The sequence below is a fragment of the Engystomops pustulosus genome, chromosome 3, assembly GCF_040894005.1.
Source record: "Engystomops pustulosus chromosome 3, aEngPut4.maternal, whole genome shotgun sequence".
Lineage (NCBI taxonomy): Eukaryota > Metazoa > Chordata > Amphibia > Anura > Leptodactylidae > Engystomops > Engystomops pustulosus.
Window position 1 is genome coordinate 148,235,816 of NC_092413.1, and position 27,527 is coordinate 148,263,342.

General features: G+C 38.7%; 1 protein-coding gene across 1 annotated transcript in view; it reads right to left on the reverse strand.

The window, feature by feature from the left end:
- Nucleotides 1–286: 286 nt before the first annotated feature.
- LOC140122085 (uncharacterized) overlaps nt 287–27,527 on the reverse strand; it is a 70,238-nt gene continuing 42,997 nt past the window's right edge. Inside the window, exons 42-67 of the mRNA XM_072142507.1 lie at nt 27,160–27,242; nt 26,782–26,961; nt 26,205–26,345; nt 25,990–26,103; nt 24,645–24,850; nt 24,293–24,371; nt 20,403–20,579; nt 19,875–19,976; nt 18,622–18,852; nt 18,067–18,204; nt 16,628–16,806; nt 15,035–15,194; nt 14,846–14,941; nt 13,187–13,300; nt 10,491–10,610; nt 9,638–9,889; nt 9,456–9,529; nt 8,350–8,435; nt 7,402–7,571; nt 6,866–7,022; nt 4,976–5,155; nt 3,678–3,715; nt 3,085–3,194; nt 1,783–1,821; nt 1,203–1,241; nt 287–942 (exon numbers count right to left, since the gene is read on the reverse strand). Coding sequence (XP_071998608.1) covers nt 892–942; nt 1,203–1,241; nt 1,783–1,821; nt 3,085–3,194; nt 3,678–3,715; nt 4,976–5,155; nt 6,866–7,022; nt 7,402–7,571; nt 8,350–8,435; nt 9,456–9,529; nt 9,638–9,889; nt 10,491–10,610; nt 13,187–13,300; nt 14,846–14,941; nt 15,035–15,194; nt 16,628–16,806; nt 18,067–18,204; nt 18,622–18,852; nt 19,875–19,976; nt 20,403–20,579; nt 24,293–24,371; nt 24,645–24,850; nt 25,990–26,103; nt 26,205–26,345; nt 26,782–26,961; nt 27,160–27,242 — 3,316 coding nt within the window. The 3' untranslated portion in view covers nt 287–891. The remainder of the gene's footprint in view (nt 943–1,202; nt 1,242–1,782; nt 1,822–3,084; nt 3,195–3,677; nt 3,716–4,975; nt 5,156–6,865; nt 7,023–7,401; nt 7,572–8,349; nt 8,436–9,455; nt 9,530–9,637; nt 9,890–10,490; nt 10,611–13,186; nt 13,301–14,845; nt 14,942–15,034; nt 15,195–16,627; nt 16,807–18,066; nt 18,205–18,621; nt 18,853–19,874; nt 19,977–20,402; nt 20,580–24,292; nt 24,372–24,644; nt 24,851–25,989; nt 26,104–26,204; nt 26,346–26,781; nt 26,962–27,159; nt 27,243–27,527) is intronic.

Consider the following 27,527-nt stretch of genomic DNA (forward strand, 5'->3'; position numbering starts at 1 on the left):
ACAGAGCCCACAAGAAAATGCAGCAAATGTGTCAATTTCACTGCACTTGGAATCTTTTCCAGCTTTCCAGTACATTGCATGTAATGTAATGATGTTGGCTGTCAAAAACTTGTGATTGGGGTACTTTTTGATATACATTTATAGTCTGTTTTTTAGGTGTGTTTAAAGAAATAGCATAACGTTATTAAAATGCATAATTTATTAAAATTGCCATGTACATAAATAAGGCATTGAACTTTTTATATTAAAATCACAATTTCATGTTATGAAATTCCAAGTTCCAAGTACTATTGCATTGTTTTGTTAAATAAAACATTTAGAAGAGAAAATATTATATGTCTTTAATCAATATTTATGTAAATCTGATACAAAAATAGATTTCTTTTATCAGAAACGGCTGCAAGGAATCAGTGCATCCTAATGTTCAGAAACCCCTGCTTTTCTGTTCAAGTTTCCAAGACACAAATAACATAATTTAATAGATCTAAATTTTTTTAACATAAGAAAGGATAAAAAAAATTACTCCTGTACCTTCCCATTTAGCTATTCATGATTATATTCTAGTGATGCCTAGTTATGTCCAGGATCTGTAGCAGCCAGCTTGTAAACATCATGATTTGGATAAATAAGGAAGATTTATAAGTTGTTTATGCTCATTAAATCATTACAAATCCACATTGTTCAAACAATGTACAACACAAGACAACAGGCAGCATTGTGAAGGGTCCAAATACAATAAATAATTTCATTTTTTTTTACAAGGTGAAGTGCCAGGCTACACTTGGTGTGATATACAAACAGACACACAATCTTTGTTCTTTGCATGATGAATACATCTCAGTTTTAGATAATCTAAAACATCATAGAAATATATGCAGCTTGCTCAGATTTCTATTTTGGAATCTCATAGTCATTTCTGGCTTCTGGTCGTTTTAGCTTTACCTACAAAAAACATAAAAAGATATGTCATTGGTAAGATCAGTGATTTCCAACACATTTTTTTACATTTTTAATTTGATTGTTTCCAAGGTCAGCCTGGCCCACCAGTGTAACAGAGGAGGGTCTACCAGTGTACCAGAGAAGGGCCCACCAGTGTACCAGAGAAGGGCCCACAAGTGTACCAGAGAAGGGTAAGAAGAATCTAAGGTCAGAGTCAGCCCCTGACAAAATTGGGAGCTTTACTGGTCCTGTATAATACATACCTCATAGTCATTTCTGACTTCTGGCCGTTTTAAATTGACCTACAGGAAAACATAAATAGATGCCATTGGTAAGATCGGTGATTTCCAACACATTTTTTTATATTTTTAATTTGATTGTTTTCAAGGTCAAACTGGCCTACCAGTGTGACAGAGAAGGGCTCACCAGTGTAAGAAGGGCCCACCAGTGTATCAGAAAGGGTCAAAAAGTGTTCCAGAGAATGGCCCACCAGTGTACCAGAGAAGGGCCCACCAGTGTACGAGAGACAGGTCCACCAGTGTACCAGAGAAAGGCCCAAGAGTGTAACAGTGAAGGGCCCACCAGTGTACCAGAGAAGGGCCCACCAGTGTACCAGAGAAGGGTCCACCAGTGTAACAGAGAGGGGCCCTCCAGTTTAACAGAGTAGGGCCCACTAGTGTACCAATGAATTCTCCACCTGTGTAACAGAGTAGGGCCCACTAGTGTACCAGTGAATTCTCCACCAGTCTAATAGAGAAGGGCCCACTAGTGTACAAAAGAATCTATGGTCAGAGTCAGCCCCTGACAAAATTGGGAGCATTACTGGTCCTGTATAATACATACCTCATAGTCATTTCTGACTTCTGGTCGTTTTATATTGACCTACAAAAAAACATAAATAGATGTCATTGGTAAGATTGGTGATTTCCAACACATTTTTTTTATATTTTTAATTTGATTGTTTTTGAGGTCAAACTGGCCTACCAGTGTGACAGAGAAGGGCTCACCAATGTAAGAAGGGTCCACCAGTATATCAGAAAGGGTCAAAAAGTGTTCCAGAGAATGGCCCACCAGTGTACCAGAGAAGGGCCTACCAGTGTACAAGAGACAGGTCCACCACTGTATCAGAGAAGGATCCACCAGTGTAACAGAGAAGGACCCAAGAGTGTAATAGTGAAGGGCCCACCAGTGTACCAGAGAAGGACCCACCAGTGTACCAGAGAAGGCCCCACCAGTGTACCAGAGAAGGGTCCACCAGTGTAACAGAGAAGGGCCCACCGGTATACCAGAGAAGGGCCCACCAGTGTAAAAAAGGATCTAAGGGCAGAGTAAGCCCCTGACAAAATTAGGGGCTTCACTGTATAATACGACCCCATTTGGAGCCAGCTAGGACCCAGTAACTTGCCACTTAGGGTCTATTTCTTATTGTTCTATTGACATATAATGTACTTGACATGTTCTTAAGAAAAAGAACAGAGTACTGAGTGATCACTGCTCTTGCCTGTGAGTATTTGTATATGTTTTTCCTGAACTCTTTTGCGTTTCCTTATCATTCATACCAGGACTTGTGATAATGTGGTGGTGCTCTCTTCCAAACAAAGGGTAATGTCCATTTTCATTTCAAAGTAAAGAAAAAATAGAAACGGCTGTAGTTCACTTGTAATCATGCATGTCTCCTACCCTCCCCGTGTACGCATTTTAGTATATGAGTATTTTTTTTCCAATAAAGGAACAAACAAGAAGTACTTTGATGAGTGCAATTCTATTTTTTCTTCACTTTGAAATGAAAACATAATTTACTTGACCTTACTGCCTCCTGCATACACTGGCTATATTACAAGGCTCCAGTCTCATCATATATATGCAGTGCAGGCAAATTCCATACCAGATCCTGTGCTATAATAAGAGCCAATTCTTCCGCTATTGCTGCCATCTGGGGGCACAGTTAGCCACCGGGCACAGTCCCATTAAAACTGTTAGAGGGAATTTGAAGCAATTGCTGCTTCTTCACTAAACAGAAGTGCGTAACATCATTAACTGAAGCAATGAAAAATGGGTTGGAAAGCTACACATGAAATTAAACATAATTATTATAGTGCTACAAATATATACCATTAATGCAGAAATACATTTATGACTTAATACCTCTGTAAAACTGTTGACTTTTTCAAGGTGAGGTTTCCAGCTAACCAAATGTGGAATTTTAGTGTCTTTTTTTACGTTTGGTATTTCTGATTCTTCAAGCCGCTGAAAGGCTAAAAAAAATAAAAATCAACATTAGTTAATATTAGTAAAATGTTTAGATTGATATACAATTCTGATTAAAATGTTTCATTCGATCTGGTCCTATTTATTTACCCTATATTCACTCTTTTGTTTCTTAGAATTTAGGACATTCATGAACTTCTTTATTTATGTTATTTATATAGCATGCTATCTGCAGATTACACTGCATATATTATTATTCTTACTCTTCGGTCTCATGCACATGAACAGATAATTCCGGCTGTGTGCTTCCCTTACTGTACGGGTAGTACACAGCCATCTATTTGAATAGCCATATTGCCCACAGTACTGTGCCATGCTCTATCTGTTACTGTAAGTATGGCCAAGCTACATTGCTCCATATGGAGAGGGGAGGGGTGAGCAGCGCCCAGGACCGGGAGAAGCAAACGTGCATAGTTTTTAATATTTGGTAACATTTATAATAACATGAAGAACACATCATAAGTACTTACATGAAAATGGTGATTTCTTGATAATCCTAGATTCATACCTTCAGGTAAAGAAAATAAAATAAATAGCATTAAAAGATTATGCAAAAATTAAAGCATAACTAGCTTTGCATTCACAAATCTCTTGACAATAATAACCCTATATATTGTTATTATACATTAAATTTTGAGCAGTTTTTCTTCCTCAAGTCTCCATAATTTTCTCAGTATGCAAGTGGACATTATATACTATAATGTCTCCCATACAGCAGCCAGAACGTAGATGAGAATTTGTTCCATACAGTGACTCTCTCTCATACTCAGAAGCTGCAGTGGAATTGGTTGGAGGGTATCTCTCTCATCCTATCATTAGGCTCCTAATCATTTACTTCCATCCCCTTTCAAAAGAGATTTATTGTGCGTTATATGAAACCTTATAAACCTGTTTAATTACCAAAACTGATTCAATTCAGATTTTTCTCTATTCCCCACCAGTTGTTAGTTGTCATTGGCATTGTGACTGGTGGGGTTCTGAAGATAACGCATCTCCCTAAGACCTGAACAAAGACACTTTACTTCTACTTGCACTAGTAACTGCATCGTCTATAAGAAGGAATTAATTTGGATTTGCTGCTTCTTTGGATTTGCTGCTTCTTTACCAGACACATGGTATAAGTGGCAACTTTTTCACTCTAAATGCCATTTAGGCAACAATTCCAAACCACCCGCCGGGCAGTGGTGATCCTTCATTAGCATATTGGGGACTGAATTATTTAGAATTATTGGGGGAAAGAGAAAAATATTCAATAACACCATAATTAATGCCATCTAATGACCAGTCATATAACATAAAGGTTTTCTTTTTTTGCCATACATGTCAAGGTATTTCAATAAACATTTGGAACAAATTAATGAACCCCCCTACTCAAGAATGAACCCACTGACTGCACTAATTAGTGAGAGTGGTGCACAGATCACACAGTATGCCAGTATTAACTCATCTAGGACCCCCTGCTGACTTTAAACGTCAGTGGGTGCAGGACCCACAAAAAAATTTAAGGTAGTACGCAAAAAAAAAAAGTTATGGCCCTTAAATCGGCGCTTACAAAAATTCGCTAAAAATGCCCGGTCACCAGAGCCTTTTCAGGCCGCATCTCTAAGGGTTAATAGATCTGTCCCTATGTTTTCAAATTAGAAGCACAGCTGAAGGAGATGCTGTCTATTCGATGATGACCTACATTTGCTTTTAAAGCAAACAGTCATTGGTTACTTATCATCGTACATATGAAACTGGTATCTTTGTAGATGTAGTTGTCACTTACCAATTTGCAGCATTATTTTCCTGTTTTTTCCTCCTATAGTAGTATATTCCGAGCCCTATTCCCAGGATTAGTAGCAGGAAGGCCAAAGTTCCAAATAATAAGCCAAAGAATGCATTAAGGTTCATAGAGAGAGTGTCACATTGTGGTCCAGATGTGACATACATGGTGAAAGGTTTACAACTAAAATAAAATAGAAATATACAGTTTTGTGATTTATTAGTGCTGCTGTGTATGTCAGAATCATGACACTGTTATTTGCTATAAGCTTCATTGCACTCTAACTCACCTTTGCAAATACAAATGAGACAATAAGGGTAAACGCTGCCCTCAAAAGGGCAAATTTGTTGCTGCCCTCACCATAACTAAGTATAAAATAGTCTACATTGCAGCTTAAAACCTTGGGATATTTCAAGGGATATTCCCATTTTATCATTCACATTTAATTTAATTCATTTCCCACATATATGCATAATTTATCTGTGTGAAGATAATTTCCTACAAATGTAGTCATCTGTTCATGGATACAACCCCCTCTTCTGGAGTGTTTGTGCAAAGAAACACATTTATTGTGCATATGAAATGTCCCGGTTGTATCCAAGGACAAGTAACTGGTTTCTATGGAACAACCTGACTACATTTATGTGAAATTATCTTTATCCAGGTGCAGTGTATATATTTTAATAACGTGCCATTGAAGAAATATATATATATATATATATATATATATATATATATATGTACATTAAATTAAAAATTACATGTAAAATTACATTATTTTAAATTAAAAATATTCCCATATTAAAGGGGTATTCCACCATAGAGAGTTTTTTTTTACCTCTATTGGAAAAGCTAAATTGGTGGAGTTCTGAGTTGTGTGACCCTTACTGACTAAATTAGTGGGGGAGTTATGTTCTCTATTTCCCTCACAAAATTGTGGCAAGGAGGAGACTGAATGGGGCCACAGTTGTAAATATGCATCTCACTGCATCGCATCTCCTCAGACGCCCATCTTTGAAAGGACACATGTTGTAATGTTTCTCCATTCAAACCACTTCTACTGCAGTTGTATCTCACATTTATATTCATATTTAGTGAACAAGATGTTCCAGCTTCTGCTTCCAGCTGCATTAATGAAGAATCTTTGAGAATCTCATATAAACAAATTCTACTTTATAGTATGGCAAAGTAATCAAATCCATTATGGCTGAATGTAGTCTTTGAGCATATTTACATAGTGAGACAAAGTAACTGCTGCACCATTTTGCAGTGTGTGAATTGTTGCTAATATTCTCATTATCTAGAATTTATTAGGATGCATTTCTATCCCACACACATATTGGGTGAGATTTATCATTAGGCAGGATTTTGAGCAGTTGTCTATGGGTGGGTGGGGGGGGGGGGGGCGTATTTATTAATTCTGTCGCAACCAAGTCAGTTGGTATCTGAGATCCAACTTTTGAAAGCAAAGCCTGATGTATTAACGTAGCGCATGGCTGTAAGTAACTTATGTGCAGACAGAACTAATCAATCGGGCGCCATAAAAATGCTGACACAAATGAGATGTGCGCCAAAATCTTAGATGGGCTGCGCCTGTTTTCTTATTGTTTTGATTTCAGACCATTTTTTTCCTGGTCTGTTCTGCACCAAAAATTGCACCTAAAAACAAACCCTGCAAAAACGATGTTTGCACAAAAATTTGCGACAATTAGACACCAAGAAGCTACATAGGACTATTGATAAATCTCCCCCACTGTTTTTAATATTTGCAACCTCTGTTGAGAGCTACCTGCTAGTTCCAGTCCCTTTCAATATTGTACTAGTAACAAAATTTTAAGGAGAAAGAATTTCAATATTAATACAGTAAGAACATAGTGTATCTTGATTATGTACCTGCAGCTAATATTCCCATTAATAAGCACGCACGTGCCATTGTTCTTGCAGTATGAGGTGTTGTTGTAACACTTTGAATAACACATCAAATCACTTGAATTTACTTCATATCCCGGATAACCACAGCTTGACAACTTTGCCAATTCTTGAAGACTCACTGGGGGAAAAAGAATTGTTACAAAAAGGCACTGGCAATTATAAGGCACATGAGGAAAATTTTACAAATCTGCCAGAATCGTGGTCTGAAATGAAGTGCCAGGCCACACGTGGGAACAGCATTCAGTTTTAAGGGGCTGCACATGAACCCCTGTTCTCCAGATTGTTGGGGGTCCCAATGGACAAGCCCCCAGCAATCTCACACCTATCACATATATGTTGGGACAACCATTTTAAGTCAAAAACTGTGACAACTTGAATTGATAAATCAACAATCTATGGCCTGTTATGAATTTCACTTTATAAGTCAATAACATGCATAATATTATCAAATATAGATAGGTCCTATTTTTGATATATTAACATAGGGAAACACTTACATTTGTAGTCATCAACTACGTTGGAAATAGTAAGTTGATCTGCTGAACGTTTGCTTCTAGTTGTTTTAATAAGATTTGCCAGGTCGTTGTTTAGATAGTTTGCTAGTGTTACATTTGCCACATAAGACCATTTTGCTACATATATTGATTTGAAAGTGCCTGGCGCATACCTGGAAAAACACATAAAATATAAAGACTTGAGATAACATCAATTCAGTAGGGAAGTTTATTACATGTTAATTTCTCACAATACTTAGCTGATATGGTGCATACAAAACACAGCATTACCCGTTACCTTCATTTCTTTTGAGGAGGGCCTAAAAAGAACCACTACCTATAAACATCATTATAAGTTACATGCAAACTATTTTAAGTATACTGTATACATCCTGTATTGTAATCCCCTGTTGATGGAGGAACACATGTCCTACCTAAGAGGGGTTGGCCTACAATTTAAAGAAAATCTACCATCAAAAACAAACATGATAAACCAGGAACACCTACCATGGAACTGTTACCGTGGTAATCTTCTAATATTTGTTATTCATGACTTCAATCCTTCGAAAATAAACTATTACAATTATGCTAATGAGTCTGGGGGCCTCTGGGGGGTTGTTTCCAGAGCCCCTTAGTGATTTTCACTCAATGTTATAATGAGAAGAACATGTCTCCCCTCCCCCTGCTCTATCCCCCTCTCTCTGCCTGTGTAATCTAGCAATAGCAGGAAGCTATTTCTGGCGATCCCCCCTCATACTTCATACTTCTTGAGCAAACCCGTAAAGGTACTAAGTGATATATATATGTATACAGTTCATGTCACTTTTTTAATATAAAGATCACAGTTGTGGAGGTATTATTAATGGTATGTATGCATTTCTGTGGTACAATTTTAAAAGCATGAATACAACATTGAGTAGTAAATGAAAATAAAGAGTGTGGATTACTCACCCGAGGTTATCTATTTTACTGTTAGTTTTATCAAACAGGTTTATCAAAGCTGAACCATAAGTGGCCTTACTTAATATTTGGGAAATCTGTGAAAAATCAAATGAAAATAAAATAACTTTAAGCTTATTTAAAGTAAAGTGACTGTCTGAACTTAAGCTTAATCATAAAAACCCATGTGTCTCTCTATATAGAACTTCTCCTTGCCCAACATAGCTTAGCTCTCATTTAGCCTGTATGGGTCCCGCTGGAAAAAAGTAGAGGGAAATGTCTCAATGCTGTTCACCCTGTCCCACAGGCCGCACTGGAAATACCAAGTGGCTTTGACCTTTTAGTATATATGATGCACAACCATGCGACCAGTTCATTTTAGAATTGCAGTCTGCCGATGCAGGCTGTATATAGTGTGTCAGGCCACTTCACGACCCAGCAGGAGCCACTCCACACTCTTCTATGCCCACTTGCTATGGAGGTGGCCTTGGAGGAGGGGAATCGCACTTCCAGGGCTCCCATAGTCACCAATCAAATGTTATAAGCCATCTAAAAGTATATTTCTAGAGGTAATTATAGAATATATTTTTATGATAATGTTCTATGGAAGCTTAACATAATTGTATCCTGAAAATGTACAATATAAGCTCATATCAACATTAATCGAGTAAAATATATCCAAAAGCAATCCTTTTAGCCTTTCATTAGCTGAAAAATGCTTGGCATTCGTTGTAAAAAATTTTGAATGTTCATTAGTTAACAAACAATCTTTCAGCGAAAGATCCTTTACCGTTGCACAGTGTCCCTGAATGATTGTAAATGCCAACATGGAAACAATATGTATTCATGTGTTGTCTAAGCAACAGTTCACTAGACATTGTCCTACTTCAACCAACAACCTACCTCTATCTGGCTACTGCTAATACAAATTATATAAATGTCAATCATTACCAAAGGCATAACTTGAAGTTGCTTACCCACCGTGCAAAATCCGTACAAGGCCCCCCAATCAGTCTCAAGGTGTACCCCTGATAATTGCATGCTTTTTACATATATCATTTGAACCTCACCCCTGGATTTATCAAAAGTAAAAGTTCAATAGATGTGGAAATATCTACCTTGTCATAACAATCAGAAGAATTGATAGAGCTGGAAGAAGTAAACGTCACATTTATAGACCTTCGTTTTGTAGCTAAAGAAAACAAAGATACAGCATATCATTAGAGTTGAAAATGATTAGAAACCGATCAATAAATGTCCTACCCAATAAAGTGCCTATAAGCTAAGCATAATAACTTACCCGGACTCAAGACTGCCATATAGAAATCCACCGCATCTTTACATGTTTCACCAGAGAACGCAACAGGACATTGACAATGCTGAGTGCAAGATTGACCTATTCTTGTACATGTCCCACCATTACTACAGTAGTTTTCGTTACACTGGTCACAGGTACAGGTATAGCTTCCTAATGTATTTATGCATGATGCATATGATGAACAGGAATTGCTGGTCTGGCATTCATCAATATCAGCACAAAAGGTTCCATTACCTAATCAATACAAAATGTATCAAACATAAATCAAATGTAACGTTTCATTATTCAGCATCTGCCACCTAGGAGAATTAATGACATATAAATGTACTACTCTATTTTGTAATATGGTGACTTCTAAAGGAAATTTGACACACATGGGAGGATTTATCTTTGCATGAGCACCAGTTTTATGGCGTATTGTGTCCACAAATTGTGGCATTTGCCTATTTCCCCTATCTTTCCCACTTTCAATTCTCCTGACTTGTAAATTGTTGCACGACTTTACTCAGAATCACTCTACTCTCTTGCTGGCATAGGGAACTAGGGTTGAATGGATTGAGCAGAAATGTTGTACTTATTGGCAACATTTTGAAGAAAGTTGCAAAAAAATTCAACAGATCTGCCAGATTTAACACCCTGTTTAATACCCCACAAACAATCAAACAAACCTAGCCCCTCCCCCATCCCCAAAAAAGAAATGGAGCTAATTTCCAGGATAAAGGTAAATGGGCCCCATAATGTGTAACTTATCAGTTATGGTCCCTTCATTAAGAATAACATGGCAATTCTACAATTATACCGTATAGTTAAAAATGTGATCAGTTCATTTTCTTACCCGTGAATCCATTCTTACAGGTACAGGTATAGCTTCCTAATGTATTTTTGCAAAATGCATCTGATGAACAGGAATTGCTGGTCTGGCATTCATCTTTATCAGCACAATAGATTCCATTACCTAATCAATACAAAATGTAACTCATTTCTTAACAAACTTTTTATTAATCAGCATCTGCCAACTATAATGAGACTAAATTACATAGAGTACTTTATGCCAGTTTCATGGCATATTACTGTCAGTAAATTGTTGCATTTGCTGATTTGCAGTTTTTTTGCCACATTGCCACATTTCTATTCTCCTAGCCTGTGCCATATTTATTAAGAGAAACAAGATGGCTTAGGCTACATGCACACTGCCGTGTGCCCGCTGCACCGTGGCACAGCAGGCACACGGCAGCGCGGGGAGAGGAGGGGGAGGTGAGCGCCGCTCACCCCCGCCCCTCTCCATAGGAACATATGGGCCACGGCGCCGTAATACGGGAAAAGGTAGGACATGTACGGTGCCGCACGTGTGCTGCACCATACCGCACCATACCGCACCATGCCGTGAGCCCATAGAAGTGTATGGGGGACGTATATCGGCCGTACATACGTCGGCTGTATATACGTCCCCCATACATGTGCGTGAATGCAACCTTAGTCTTATTTATGATGTGAGACTTTCCCTAAACCACTCCAGTCCTCCCATGATGTGCGAAATTGTTTAGAACGGGTTGCTCAAAAATGTTTGACTTTTATGTGACTTTAAAAAAAAGATACACAAATACACTGTAAACTTTAACACCACACATTTCAATAAGGAAAACCCACTATGATAAATCAATCATACAGAAGAGCACCAAAACTAAAGCACAATTACTACCTAATGATACATGCCCGCCACTATGTGTTCTTTAGGCTTGAAGGGTACATTTGTACAATTTGCTAATTGTACCAGGGTATGATGGTGCCCCTGCCCCCCGACAGCTGCTGGATCTACGGTGGATCTCACGGTGGACAGCCTCCCTGATAAATGTGCCCCTCAGAATGCAGGATGCATAAATAAGCATGCCACACTTAGCAAGTTTTTAATGTACTAACATTTTAATCCCTTCCCGACGCGCGCCGTGATAATACACCACATGTCGGCTGCGGGTGGTTGGAGAGCCCTCTCCATAGCTGGCAAGTCTTTGCTGGATTTAACCCCATATAATGCCATACTGTATATATAAACAGCATATAAATTAACACTAAAAATCATAAACACATTAGGTATTGCCCGATCTATTAAAATATAATATAATAAAGGCGTTTAACCTATAGCGGAAATTAGCACTCAAAGTAAAAAATGGCACTCTTTAGCCATTTTGAAAGATATAAAAAAGTCAATAAAAATTGTTCAAAAGGCCATACAGTCCTAAAAATAGAAGCATTGAAAACATCCTCAAAAGTCGCAAAGAATGACACCACCCACAGCTTCGTACACTGAAGTATGAAAAAGTTATTAGCGCCAGAAGATGGCAAAATCGAAATAGTCTTTACACGACATTTGTATTTAGCCTTCAAAGACCTTTTTCAGAATACTGCTGAACCTCCCACAAGGCATAATGCTCATAATAGTTCCCTTTTAGATAAAGGTATGCACAGGAAACTATAACACTGCGCTTAGACAATATATTTCTAGTTTTATTATACAATATTATTATGAGTCATTGTAGATACATATTTTTGTCTTTGTCTTAATCGGAAAATCTAATATATAAAGCTGAGCTTGCTAAAGGAATCTGCATTTACAATCACCAGATTTTGCACAGCCGCTCTCTGTAGAGAGAACGTCATAGACTTGGTATTGAGCTGAAATGTTTACCCCGCGCTTTCCAAAATCCAGTTATTAACCACTATGTACAGGAGCCATTGTCTGCTGCTGCTGTGGCAGTTGGAAGCTGAGCCGTGACTGGTTGCTATTCTGCCACAGGTCATTAATATGAGCTCTGAGCTTTGATTGGTTACTATAGGCAATAAGTATAAGATGCTTATTTGTGAGGTAAGATGGATAGGGATACAGAGATAGGGAGAGATTTATCAGAAATGTCTGAGGTAAAACTGATCCAGTTGCCCATGGAAAATACAGATTAGCTGTAATTTTATAAACATCTGTGGGAAAATGAAGCTTGAGCTCTGATTCGTTGCCGTGGGGAACTAGAACAGTTCTGCTCTCAGACACTTCTGATAAATGTCCCCATAGACAAAAACAGAGATAGCCAGAGACAGACAGAGACAAACAGTGTCAGAGACAGACAGAGACAGTGAGAGAAAATTAGAGACAGTCAGAGACAGACAGAGACAGTTGGAGAAAGTCAGAGATAGTCAGAGACAGACAGAGACAATCACAGACAGAGATGGTCAGACAGTCAGAGATGGTCAGAGACAGTTAGTGACAGAGACGGTCAGTGCCAGAGACAGTTGTAAACAGAGACAGATAGACCCAGTCAGAGACACTCAGAGACAGAAACGTCCAGAAACAGACATAGAGAAATAAAATACAAATAAAATATTTTTTTGTTAACCCATTCTATTTTGTTATAGCAAAGAGCAGTTATTTACTATCTCGGGCAACGCTGGGGGCTACAGCTAGTACTTAATATAAGTTGATAAATCATGGCAATTCTATGGTAATACTAAGCAATTAAAAATGTGCTTATCTTATTTGCTTACCTTCAAATCCATTCTTACAGATACAGGAATAATTTCCTGATGTACTAATGCAGGATGCATTTGGTGAACAGGAATTCTGGCATTTATCAATTTCAACACAAGAGAATCCATTACCTATTCAATACAAAATGTTTCACAGTTAAAGTCGACCTCACCTTTAAACAAACCTTGCTTTTATCGGTAATATGATGTATATATAAGGTCTTTTATGGAGTTGAAAAATAGGGAGATAAGTAAAAGAAGGAAGAAAACTTTTCTCATAAGGTAATTTACGAAGTTTCTTATATTCATTTGTACAATCCGTCTGTCCATAAGAAGTGTTGTGTTTCAAAAGTTGTGAGTGTCGTAAAACTGATGTTTTTGTGACACAGACACTTTTGAAATCTGTGGCAGATTTCGAACAGACCCAAAAGTAAAAAACCCTGGATTGTCCAACAAGGAAGTGCAAAGCTATTATTAAATGTGCCCCTTTGTAATGGTACTGTTATATATGCAATATTATGTAGAATGAGAAAAACTGATTAGTCTCAGATCAAATGAAAAAGCTTGAGGTGAAATATATACCTCCTAGTTTTTTCACTACCTCTGAGGAATGCAGACTATTTTTGTTTCCTACTACTGGTCTTTTTTGGGCTGAAGCGTTTTGAGATAGCATCAATCCACATTTAAAGGAAATCTACCATTTGATTTCATGCATTATAGACCAAACATACCATGAGAATGCTGTATCTACACTGATCCACAAACATATCTTGTTTAATCCTTGAGCTGAGTGGTTTTGTTAAAAAAACTATGATAAAATTCAGGACTATGGGAAAGCTGGGTTGCATGCTGCCTGCCGTTCATAAACACAATACACAGAGCTACCTGAACTGTCCTGACAGAACTCATCAACGTGAGCTGGATGACTTATACACAGCAGCTGGGGGAAGGTGCAGCGGTTGATTACTTCTGCCTGTCAGGGACAACACAGTGATTACATCATTCTCTGAAGCAGTGCAAGAGGAGAAGCGGCGAGGCAGCCACAGGAGAGACAGAGTCTCTTTATCCTGAATCTTATAATAGTTTTTTCAGCAAAATCACTTAGCTCCAGGATTAAACAAGATATGATCCTGTATCAGTGTAGCTACAGCATTCTCAAGGTATGTTTGGTTCATAATGCAACAAATCAAATGGTAGGTTTCCTTTAACCCCTTAGCGCTCTGCGGGCGATGATTGCAGTCTTAGCGAGATATCGGACGCAGAACTGATGCTGGTTCAGCTCGAGATCTGAGCCGAACCGGTATCAGGACACTGCTGACTACAACCAACTAATAGCTGACACCCCAATGTAATACCCATGGTCAGATTGGCTCCGATTCCGGGTGTTTAACCCTTTAAATTCTGCGGTCATCGCGACCACGGCATTTAACCTGCCGGTCTTTGCCCCACAAAAGCCCCCCCCCCCCCGCACCATCTTCAGGGGGCGCCGATCATTGCTATGGCAGCCCTGGGGTCCGCATGTGCATAGGCTGGCACTGCTAATACCCTGCAGTACATCAGCATTGCAGAGTATTGTCATGAACAAGCTATATTTTTATGTCACAGTAGGCTTGTTGGCCATTTCTTACAATGCAATAGACAGCGTGTGATATTTTCAGGCATTCAGTGACGACTCACCTGTAAAACCAATATTGCATTCGCATGTGAAGTTCCCTTGTGTATTTGTACATGTAGAATTCATTGAACATTGGTTTTGTAAACATTCATTTATATCTGTTGATAGACATTACAGACAATACATTTCATTAGTGGTGTATTTTAGAATTGTTTACCATATAATATACAAATAGAGAACGCATATTTTACCTGAACAATGTAGTCCATCCCCAGTGAAGCCAGGTGGACAGGCGCCACAACCAGTTTTGTTGTCACATTGTACACCAGGGTAGCACCCTTGAGCACACAGATTAGGTGGGATTTCACAAAAATCTCCAGTGTTATTATTGTTGCAGTTGCAGCTTGTGATCTATAATTAATGTCAAGATAATGTTCAGTACCTAAAATCTAACACCTTATTTATATTTCTACATATTACAGATTTGCGCTGTCTTAATCATATTTTGTATATGGACATTGTTTTTGTAAACTTGTTTCCTATATCTCCTATGGTGTAAAAATCATCACACTGATGGAATACATAGTAGAGGATATACAGGCAGTCCCCGGGTTACATACAAGATAGGGACTGTAGGTTTGTTCTTAAGTTGAATTTGTATGTAAGTCGAAACTGTATATTTTATCATTGTAGTTCCCAACAAATTTTTTTTTTGCCCCAGTGACAATTGGAGTTTCAAATTTTTTTGCTGTAATAGGACCAAGAATTATCAATAAAGCTTCATTACAGACAATTTTAAGCTGATTATTGCAGTCTGGGACTATTTTAAAGCATCCAGAGAGCTTCACCAGAGGTCACAGTGGGCAGAGGGGTCTGTCTGTAACTATGGGTTGTCTGTAAGTCGGGTGTCCTTAAGTAGGGGACCGCCTGTATTGCCTTGAAGGCTATTTGTTGTATTATTATAATGTGCAATTTCTGGTATTGTGGAATGATTTTAACAAAATTCGATAATGTAGTGAAGCATTGTATAGATATTTGTGACTTTTTTGTGACTTTTCACTGCAGGTTTGTCATTGTTTCCCAGATGTTCCGTGCAACTTTTCACTTATGTATCACTTTTTTGGCTTATTTTTGCGACTTTTTAGGCACAAATCTGCACCTGGTCTAGAGCAGGTGTAAATTAAGGATTTTTTTCATGGACCCTACTTTAACATTTAAATTGGAATTATTTCACATGCTTTTAATGTTTTTAAATTTTGCACAGTAACCTGTTTTTTGAAAATCCAGAAATTTACATTTTATTAAATTTTTTTTCTACGGGTACGGTCATACGTAGTGTTTTAATTGCGCTTTAATTGCATTTTGAAACCTATTACAGCAGCTGAGGAGAGGTGATTTGCCTAATGCGTTAAAGTTAACATTTGCATTTACAAAATGCAATTTAAACATGACGTTAACACATGTGTTAACATCATGTTAGCATTTTGTGGATTTGAGATATTTGCAACAAAAAGTCTAAAAAAAAAGAAGCCAAAATTTGTGTCTGCCGGGACAGGAAAAACTGAACATGTATCACATGTAAAAAGACATGATCATACATAAGGCACGAAAAAGAGCTACCAAATGCCTCAAAAATTCACCACAGAGAGACAAAACTATGATACATGTCCTCCTTAGAGTCTCTTAGTCGCCTAAATACAATGGAACAGTAACATGAAATACATTTTATAAACTTAGATGCATTTTACACAGCAGTAAAGTCTACAGCTAACTGTACAATAATGGTATAATCACAAACTGCTTGAAAGAAACATAAATATGTAAACTATTTTCTTGCTACTTACATAAAGTGAACTTGCATTGACTTTTGATTTCTCAGCATAGTTACACTGGGAAGAAAGTTGACAACCGCATAGAACAAAAGTTATCAATAAAGTTGACGAAAGATTTTTGGAGTCAGTTGCTGTTAGAGTAAAAGTTAATTCTCCCATACTTGTTGGTTTCCATGTCAAAATTCCGTTTTCTTTTGTAGGAATTAAAAAAAAATGTGCATATTAAAATATATAATAATATACAGTAAGTATTCTATTCTTAGTAATATAGCCAAAGAGAAACCTGGCGATCTCTGATTTTGGAATCCTCATGATTTCTGATCCTCATGATTAACTTTGTACTTGCATACAATAGATACCATAATGTTATACATTTACACAAAAAGTCAAGATTAAGCCATTTAGTCAAGACCCTTTGATGCCCTGTTATCAGGATTTTACATTTCAATCTGACTGCTGCAAGCAAGAAAAAGTGGAGAGTAGGGTGGAGTTGGGAGCAAGATGGAGGGGGGGGGAGATGAGGGAGTGTGAAAGAAGATGACTCAATGACACAGGGACTTGGTGCACTGAAGCTGATGCCCACATGGTTCGATAGTGCTTGCTAGTAGGAAGCACCATTTTTGGAAGATTGATTATAAAACCAGTAATGTATATACTGTGCATTACACACACTTCTTCAGTCACTATAGAAGTATCCAAAAGGTGTTTACCAGCTGTTATTCTACACAAGGCTGCAGAAAGGGTTAGGTTTTGACCCTGCAGATCTGTTTTGCTAGTAGCAGCAGAACTCTGACAAATGGATTTATATTTCAGGATTGTAGCTGGACCAGGAGAAATACTGTATTTATTTATTTCTGCATCAAACTGCTCTCTACCACTTTCCCACTTCTGTTTTTTCTAAACAGAAGCTTGATACTGCTTTTTCGCAGATAAGAGGGGAGGAGCTGAGCTGGGTTCAGTGAAGAGGTCCCACACACCAGTGCACCTAAGTGTATCAAGTCCAGCAACAATTCTGTAATATAAATGCTGCAATGCAAAGGCCCGATCAAATAGATCTCCAGGACTAATACCTAACATGGTATGCCTGATTGCATGACATAATCTGCTGGTAGATACTGGACATATCATCATTGTATCAATGTCCACAGCAAAGTGTCAAGGTACACAGTTGTACCCACCAAACTAATGGATCAAAGAGAATAAATACCACTGCTTTGCTATACAGTAACATAAATGAGTGCATTAGCTGTGCTTGGACTCCAATGGGTACTAGCCTGAATCTTGAAGTTGACATAATTTTCAGATCTGCAGCAAGTAACCATTATCCTGTGCATCCACAGAGCTAGAATCCGCTCCCAATTTAATGTAATAGATTTACATGAAAATAATAATATCCTGCATAAAGCAACCTCTGCTTTTTCTGATCATATGCGTTTATTGAGTTTACTCACCAGTTAGTTTAATATCTGAATATGTATCAGCAGAGAAATGTACTCCTGTGCTGTTGGGCACACTGTACTCTACTGTAACAGTAGTCCCTAGGAAGGCTGTAATTGTTGTATTTCCTGAAATCGATGGAGGCTCAGCCTCTAAAAGTACAGAGAATGCATAAAATATAAGTTTGATAGTTACATTTCTTAATTGTTAAGATGTTTAGAAGACACAATCATTTATGTTAAATTAATACTATGTTTTATCGCTTCTTACATTGCAGTTACCGTACATCATGAGCTTTGGATGGCACAGCTTTCTATATGTTGTGTTAATAATTACACACTATTATGTTAATATTCTTATGAAACTATAGACCTATAGACTAGATGCTAGCACTGTTTCTTTTACAGTTCTTTAGATTTTAGCTATCAAAGTGAGATATATAGTAACACAACATGAATCATCTTTCTAAAATGTGTTCCCGCTAATTCGTCATGATAAAATACAAGATTAATTATAAGCTATAGAAGGAAAGTAAAGTATCGAAAAAAAGTTTCAGCTCGGATACTTACTTAAAAGGGTTTTGGTTGCGAACAGTTGTTCTGATACAGTCAGTGTTGCTAAGCCAAGCTGTGTGTTGTTAGTGCTCATAGCATCATAAATACATTCAATGTTATTGCCACAGGCATCCTGGAACTTTGCATACTGAGGCAAATTTTGGAGATCACTAAAGAAAATTGGTATAAATATGTCTCTGCCCATTACTTGCACCTGGGTAAACAAGCTAGTTCCTGAAACTGCCCCTGCAAACATAGAAAAGATATAATGTTGTATTCATGTTGTTATGCCATACTGGGGCACATATACTTACAGGGTCACCGGAGTTCACAGAAAGTGCATTGTCCGTGTATAATGCAGTGTGCGGCTATTAACTAAGATTGTGGGCCTGATCATCAATGTATTGCTTTCCCGCACAAATCCGACAGAGTTCACCATCTTTTTGGTGGTGCACCTTTAACATAGGGCGTGCAACACAATTTAAAAGTTAAAGGGGTATTCTCATCTGGGCATTAAAAAAAATTACCCCTGTGAAGATAATTTCTCATAAATGTAGTCATATGGTCCCTTAGAGACAAGACTGACTCCTCAGATACGGCCACCTCTGCTGGAGGGATTGCACAAAGAAACAAAAGGTTTTTGTACATGAAATGTCCGGGAGTTACTGCATGTCCCACAGCCGTCCTGTGGTAATGATTGCTGAATCCAGGTGCTCAGGCAGAGCTCTATAGCGCATGTCTGGCCACCACTGCCAGAGTGTGGGGTGGTCGTATCCGAGGAAGTTATCTGGTTTCCAAGGGACATCATGGCAACATTTATGAGAAATTATCTTCACACAGGAGCTTATTTTTTAATAGCATCCATTTGAAGAAATTTTTACCTATCGCAAATGGATAAAATTAAATGTGAATGCCCAGATGAAAATACCCCTTTAAATCCTCTCTCTGTCTGAATCAGTTGCGCAGGCCCCTAATTTGTGTCGCATGGAAGCCAGCGCAACTGCACCACAAAAGGGTCACGTGTGACACTGTAGCGGCGCATACACTTCTTAAACATCTGTTCAAGCCGTTTTATCCCCAAAAAAGGTTCACAATCCAACTAAAGTGTGCAGCGTGACCCATAGTAAATTAGCCCCATAAGTGTACAATCACAATCTAGACGTGATATCATTGAAATATGTTAATTCATTATATTGTGAGCTAAACCACGCATTGTGATCCTACAATGGAAATCTGTACAGTCACTACAGTAATAAGATATTACTTACAATCCAATCCATAGTAGAATATCTGGCTTTCAGAACTGTTGAGAGGAAGGGTTGTGCCATTCTTGAAACAGAAATCATCACTCTGATCATTGTTCCAGTTACCTACAAAAAGTTGCATTACAATTAATGGTTAGAATTCTGAGGTATCAGCACATAGGGACAAAATTACTAATAGAGGGTCCATGTTAGCAAATCTCCTACAACTAGATCCCAGATGCAAGACAGACCCCAGTAGCTAAGGGTCTTGCTGCCCCCCTTTATCAGTTCCTGATATTAGAGTGTATGTAAATGTCTGTGCTAATAGCTTCCACATTGATTGTTGAATTGAGGTATGGAATTAATTGGGGCCCCTTTATTGTTCCTGCTTTAGAGTTCTCTGTCTGTGTCATAAATGTACAACCCTGACTTGTACAAAATACATCCTATGATAATGATCTGTGAATAAAATGAAAGGAATTCAAACAATGTTATGCTAAAATTTGATATGAAATTACCAACTAGATTTTAAATGAAGCATCTGGAACTTACCCAGCAGTCCTTTGGTGTTGTTAAAGAAAGTATCCGGAAGATTGGTCACGGCAGTCAGCATGTCAAACACAGCTGACACTTCCACTGAAATAAAACCTTCAAAAGTTGCAGTGATCTTTGAGTTATCATTTTTGAGGAATACGGCTGTATTGTTGTTATAAATATTGGTATCCATGTCTAGAAATAAAAGTAGAGATTAAATAAGTTCCACCATGATCTTTCTGCAAGTTTTGTTAAAGAGACTAATTTCTCACGATACAAATACAAAGCATCATTGTGACATAGAACATGACTTTTGGATATGGGATAAACCCTGACTTCATATTAACCCTGCCGATCCGTATCTACTAAAAGGTTCCGGCCTCTTAGTACAAATAGGTGGAATCTCCACCAGGTTGGACATGGTTGGACTTGTTTAGATCAGGAATCTGTTTAGAAGGATAACACCAACTTCATGTCATCATAAAGCTGTCAAATGACAATATTCATAAAAAGTGGAGCACGAATGTATAGTATGCAACACAATTTGGTCCAGTTGCGGTAATAAATTTTAAGCACTGGAACGCCCCTTTACGGGCACAAATTTGTTTGCACTGAAAGAATGTACAAAGTCAGACAAAAAATTGGCACGGGACTTTAATAAATGTGGGCCACAGTGGAAAAGGGAAAGTCGGAGGAACAATTCCTCCTGTTCTTTTGGTAAGAGAAAGGAGAAGAGAGAGACAGGACACTCATTTGCCCCAACCCTTCTGACAGTACCATATTACACACCAGATACTCTGTCTTCTTAAAATGGACCCCCGTGTTAAATTAATTCCACCATATTGAATGCAGGTATTCTAGCCCCCCCCCCCCCCCCCCTTGCTTATGGCTCCGGGGGTGTCTATCCCCATCACAATAAATGTGCTCCAGAGCAAAGAAATATAACACATACATTTCCGGCTATATGTTTTTTTAACCCCTTTCATTTTTCACTCCCCACCTTCAAAAATCTATAACCTTTTTATTTTTCCATGCAGAGAGTTGTGTGAGGGCTTGTTTTCTGTGTAACAAATTTCACTTCATAGTGACAGTAGATTCTATTCCATGTACAGGGAAGCGGGAAAAAAATTCCACATGCATTTAAATGGGAGAAAAAATGCTTTCTTGTTGGCTTGGATTTTATGGCTTTCACTGTGTGCCCCAAATGACATGTCTCCTTCACTCGTTGGGTGGGTGTGATCACAGAGTTACCAAATTTATATTGATTTTATAATGTTTTCATACATTTACAAAAATGAAAACCTGTGCAAAAATTTTTTATTGATTTTGCCATCTTTTGGCGCTAATAGCTTTAACTTTTTTATACTACGTTGAGCTGTGGATGGTGTAGTTTTTTGAGACTTTTGATGATGTTTTCAATGCTACCATTTTAAGGACTGTACGACCTTCAGATCTTTTTTTATTGAAGTTTTTATATTTTTCAAATTGCCAAAAAAGTGTAATTTTTTACTTAGGGCGCTATTATACGTTACATAACATACCTAACACGTTTATGATTTTTACTGTTTATTTATATTTATATCAGTTCTAGGCAAGGGAGTTAATTTTTATATTTATATTTACTTTTTAAACTTTTTATTTGTTCTTACTATTTTTCAGACCCTAGGTTGTCTGATTGATCCTACCATATACTGCTATGTTATAGTATGGCGGTATAAGGGGATTTTAAACATTATCTATTATAATATGCAAATCGCATATTGTAATACATGGGTTAAAATCAGACAGCCTTGGGTCATAGTAGCTGACTTCACAAAGGGGAACAATCAAATCCAATATGGCAGCGCCCATGGGATTTAAAGGCCCCAGTCAGCTTTGCCAAAGGCATTTACAGGGTTAACGCCTGGGATCGTTGCCAACTCCAACCGCGAATGTAACCGGTGGGTGTTTGCAGGAATATGCAGCAAACGCCCACCTAGTATGGAGAGAGCTTAGCCCATGAGCACTCTCTGTACAGCAGGTGCCAACTTGTGAGGTACAGATACATCACACGTCAGTAAGTGGTTAAAGAGAACCCGTCATGCAAAATAACCCCCCTAGACTAAATATATTTTCATAAACTGCCATTAGAAAGCATTGCCTCTATCCCTTCATTGTCCCTCTACATGCCTGTAAACTTAAGCAATGAGGTCCTAAAGCTGTATGCAAATGACCTGTGAAATGTCCAATGAGTCATTAGCATATTCAAGCTGTTCAGCTTATTCATGAGTGGGAGGCACAGCCACACCCCCAGTGCTGACGTCTGATCGATGTAATGGCTGCTCCATGTGCTTGCTGGTGGCCATGCCTCCTGCAGCCTGTGTGTGCATGTGTGTGTGTGTATGTGAAAGATACAACAGCTCCAGGCAGCCATGTTATAGCAGAACATGTCAGGTACATGAAGCTGATGTGTATTAGGAGGATGCAGCATGTCAGCAGATGCAGCACACACACTAGCAATGCTTTACTATACATTACACACAGACATGAGCAGGGGGGAGAGGGGAGGGGTAACAGGGGTAACATCACTGCCTCTGACCATGTGACCAGCCTCATTTACATAATAAAGAATAGATGATTTTACAATGTTTAATGTATGAATTGACTAGACAAAGCCTGGGATGGGATCCTTGCGAGCTGCTCCAACAGGTAGTAGTGACAGAAATAGTGACAGAGACCTGATGACAGGTGTCCTTTAAAGAGGACCTGTCACCAGATTTTGAGTAACAATGCCTGCTGATAATGGGTTACAAATCTTCTCGATATCACCTAAAATTAGCTGGCTTTTTCTGAAATGCAAATTAGCTTTTGTGGTATCTGTCTGGTATCTGTGACTCTTCTCTCTCTCAGGCTGGCAGTGAACCACGCTCCATAATTTTGACTGACAGCTCTATGTCTGTTTAAATCACTGCTCTGGCTCCTTGTACTTAGGGGCTGTCTGCTAATATTCAAATACAGACATATAAAGTACTATGCACAGGTGGGAAATATTGGGGCAAATTTACTTACCCGGCCCATTCGCGATCCAGCGGCGCGTTCTCTGCTCTGGATTCGGGTCCGGCCGGGATTCATGAAGGCAGTTCCTCCGCCGTCCACCAGGTGGCGCTGCTGCGCTGAAAATCATCTCCACGCGCCGGAATGCACCACCTCGGACCAGGTGAAGGTAAGCGGTCACCAAGCGACACTTTTTCGGGTTTTAAATGCGGCGGTTTTTCCGAATACGTCGGGTTTTCGTTCGGCCACGCCCCCCGATTTCCGTCGCGCGCATGCCGGCGCCGATGCGCCACAATCCGATCGCGTGCGACACAATCCCGGGGCAATTCAGGTACAATCGGCGCAAATCGGAAATATTCGGGTAACACGTCGGGAAAACGCGATTCGGGCCCTTAGTAAATGACCCCCATTGTGTCAATTTTTTTCATGACATCTGACCAGTGACTTCATCACCGATCCTTTAGCCTTCTAAGAATAGAAAACTGTACACCATACATGTGATTACATGAAATCACAGCATGGGGAGGATTAGATGGGAGGGGCCAACTGAGCAGGGCACGACCCCTCTGATGCCAGGTAATCTATAGGAAACTGTCACTGGCTGTATATGTGCAAATGTGGTGACAGGTTCCCTCTAAAGGTGATCATGTGGAACTTGAAAGTCAGAAAATTAATGTTAAAACAAGAGAAATATAATACATACAGATTTCCCAGTTTAGACACACATGCATGAATGCAAATAGCAACATCAAAGTACATATGAGTTAAACTATGCCCAATGGTGAGGCCCAGGCATTAGAGTGTTCCAGCTGGTGATGCCTCCTGAGCAACAAGAGAACTGGAATGCTAAATGCCACATAAATGTAATCACTTACCATCCGAATAAAAGAATACCACGTTTTGACTATTAAGAAGTACACGCATAGTCTTATTAACCTCTAGATACCACTCCACCTGTGGATTGTGCAAAAAAAGAAATTATGTTATTCTCTAGAATATTGGTATCCATCAAAATAATATATTATCACCTTTGCTTTCCATGATGCTCTGAACGTGATACAGCTATGTAAAAATGCTATGAGATAATGGTCTATACATATTTCTGATTGACAAGTGCTTTAAGATGAAAGAAATCAGAGTGAAATTGTGCTTTTCAGTTGATACTAGAGACACCTTGATGTAAACATTGTAGTTTTTACTATTATCAACAGATAATTGTTTACTTACTATAACATTGGCACTGCTCGATATGTACTGCACTGCGAATGCCTGGAAGTTGGTAGCCATTGCTGTTCCAGTTTGAACTGTACGGCCTTGTAAGACTAAAGAGGTGCCTGAACCTGATGCATTAAGCAGGATGAAATCTCCAAGTCCATTGAAAGTAAAGCTGTAACCATCTAGAGTTGTAATGTGAGGATCTCCATACATCCATCCTGTAGTAAATAATCCAAAGATTTTATGCAAATTGTTCTATGTTGTTTCAAGCAACTGGATCATGGGTTTACCGTAAGTGAACTATGGATAATGGAGGTGGAAAAACCCAAGATGCCCTAGACCTAGAAGGTGAAGTGCTCAATGTGTGGAAATGTCAGGGCCAAGCTTTATGCTGTTATACAGGAAAAAAGTAACTGCTTATCTCAAATACTATATTGTATATTTTAATTTATCCTCAATGTTCACATGAATATTGCCTTTTAAGAACAGTCCAGGATTTTAGAGTTTTAATAGTGTTAGAGTATGGCAAACACATCAATAACAGACAGAATCTAGTCGAATTGGAATTCATGCCAGTGCACTAGAATTTATCAAAATTCTGTAACTTTGTGAAGAATGCCTAGGTGTTCAGAAAATATTACCGTATATACTCGAGTATAAGCCGACCCGAGTATAAGCCGAGGCCCCTAATTTTACCACAAAATACTGGGAAAACCTATTGACTCGAGTATAAGCCGAGGGTGGGAAATGCATTGGTCACGGCCTCCCCAGTATATAGCCAGCCAGCCCCTGCCCCAGTGTATATAGCCAGCCAGCCCCTGCCCCAGTGTATTTAGCCTGCCAGACCCTGCCCCAGTGTATATAGCCTGCCAGCCCCTGCCCCAGTGTATATAGCCTGCCAGCCTCTGCCCCAGTGTATATAGCCTACCAGACCCTGTCCCAGTGTGTATAGCCTGCCAGACCCTGCCCCAGTGTATATAGCCTGCCAGACCCTGCCCCGGTGTATATAGCCTGCCAGACCCTGCCCCGGTGTATATAGCCTGCCAGACCCTGACCCAGTGTATATAGCCTGACAGACCCTGCCCCAGTGTATATAGCCTGCCGCACCCTGCCCCAGTGTATATAGCCTGCCGCCGCTGCCAGACAGTTTGCACAGAAGATATACAGGGGTCGCCGGAAAGGTGAATTTAGATATATTTATTTTTTTGACTCGAGTATAAGCAGAGTTTGGGTTTTTCAGCACATTTTTTGTGCTGAAAAACTAGGCTTATACTCGAGTATATAAGGTATATTACAAGTTACCTTGTGAGTTATATGTTGCTTTTCCATATAAACAGTGGATATGTTACTAACTTACCTGGGTTTGGTGGCTTGTAGTCCCTGCAGTTAATGGATGGTCTCTTCTGCATGTACATAATGCAGAACCGAGGATCATCTACTTTATTACAGCACCAGTCATATGCCTGAAGCTCTACATGTAGTAGGAGATAAAACATAAACCACGTTCATTTACCGGCCTCATTTCCCAATAATAAGGGGTTGTTTCCATTGTAGTCAAATAGTCTTATATACCTGTATTTGGCGATGACAAAGGATTCCATTTTTCCTGGAAACCTTCTAAAAATTGATTCTTGTCTTTGTACACACATCTGACACCTGCATCGTTCCTGTTAAGAGATGTGCTGCGGAGAAGACTGACAGAGTTGGAGCCACCTAAAAAAAAACGAAGGAATCAAAGAAATCACTGCTGCCCGAGCAGGGAGCTTATGTGAGGGAGAGGATGGCCTAACACTGCACAGCAGGGAAGGTAAGCTAAACCTGCCATTTTACCAAGATGGCTACCTTCTCCCCTGCTATTGTCTCTGCATACTGGCATGGAGTGCTGGCCTGTTATTTACTGACTCAGGCACATCTGCTGTACACTTTGTTGGGGATCAACTGCTTGTTCCAAATTGCAGGAGGCAAACTATTTGCCCAGGAGACACCTCAGGAGAAGTACTATCCCTGAAACCTGACATAAAACAGGAAATCTGCAGAAGGGGAAATTTTATGTGCATATCTCACATTCAACACAGATTTATATATAGATAAACTTCCTATTTGAGTTTTCTTAACATAAATTTAGGTTTATAACTCCTTTTTCCTCTACCTGCTTTGGTGGTTCTGAAACGGGAATCATTCCGCCCTTGTTGGTATAAACAGGGACATGACAATAAATTAGAATTCCAACTTGAGGGATCAGGCTGAGCATTGAACCAATTGAGACAATTCATACGACTGTTGTCCATTGCTGCACTATTCAGGGGATAAATCCAGAGTCCTCTAACATCTGCGAGAATATGGTAAGAAACAATGTTGCAGTGTTTGACACAAAAATGTAGCTTGTATGCTTCAAACATAGAGAGAAAAAAAAAACAACTCTAGCATATCAATGTTTTACCAAATCTACCACCCTTTGTCTATTTTATGGTAAACCATACAAAAACCTTTGCCTACATAGGTTTCAAAATGAAAAAAATTCACTTACCAGAATTACTTCCAATGTAGAGGTTTGGACGGTTTATGTTTACAGCTATAGCATCATTTAAGAAAAACTGGTCACCTTTTCCACTAAACAAAGAAGAAAATATTAAATTAATTTTTAGCTAGACAATATTCTTGGTTAAGAGGTTAAGAGGTTAAGAGACTTTACTGATTTTAACAAAACCTTCTATTTAGACAAGGAATGGGAAGATTTATGATATGGGGCTTATTTCCATGCTATACTGTATAGATCAGGTAGCTTTCAATGTAGAATTTGATACATGATAGAAAATCATAGAAAATCATATTACTTATACTTCATTCTGTATTTAAAGGGTGTTTTTTCAAGAAATACAGAATATCTGTAATATG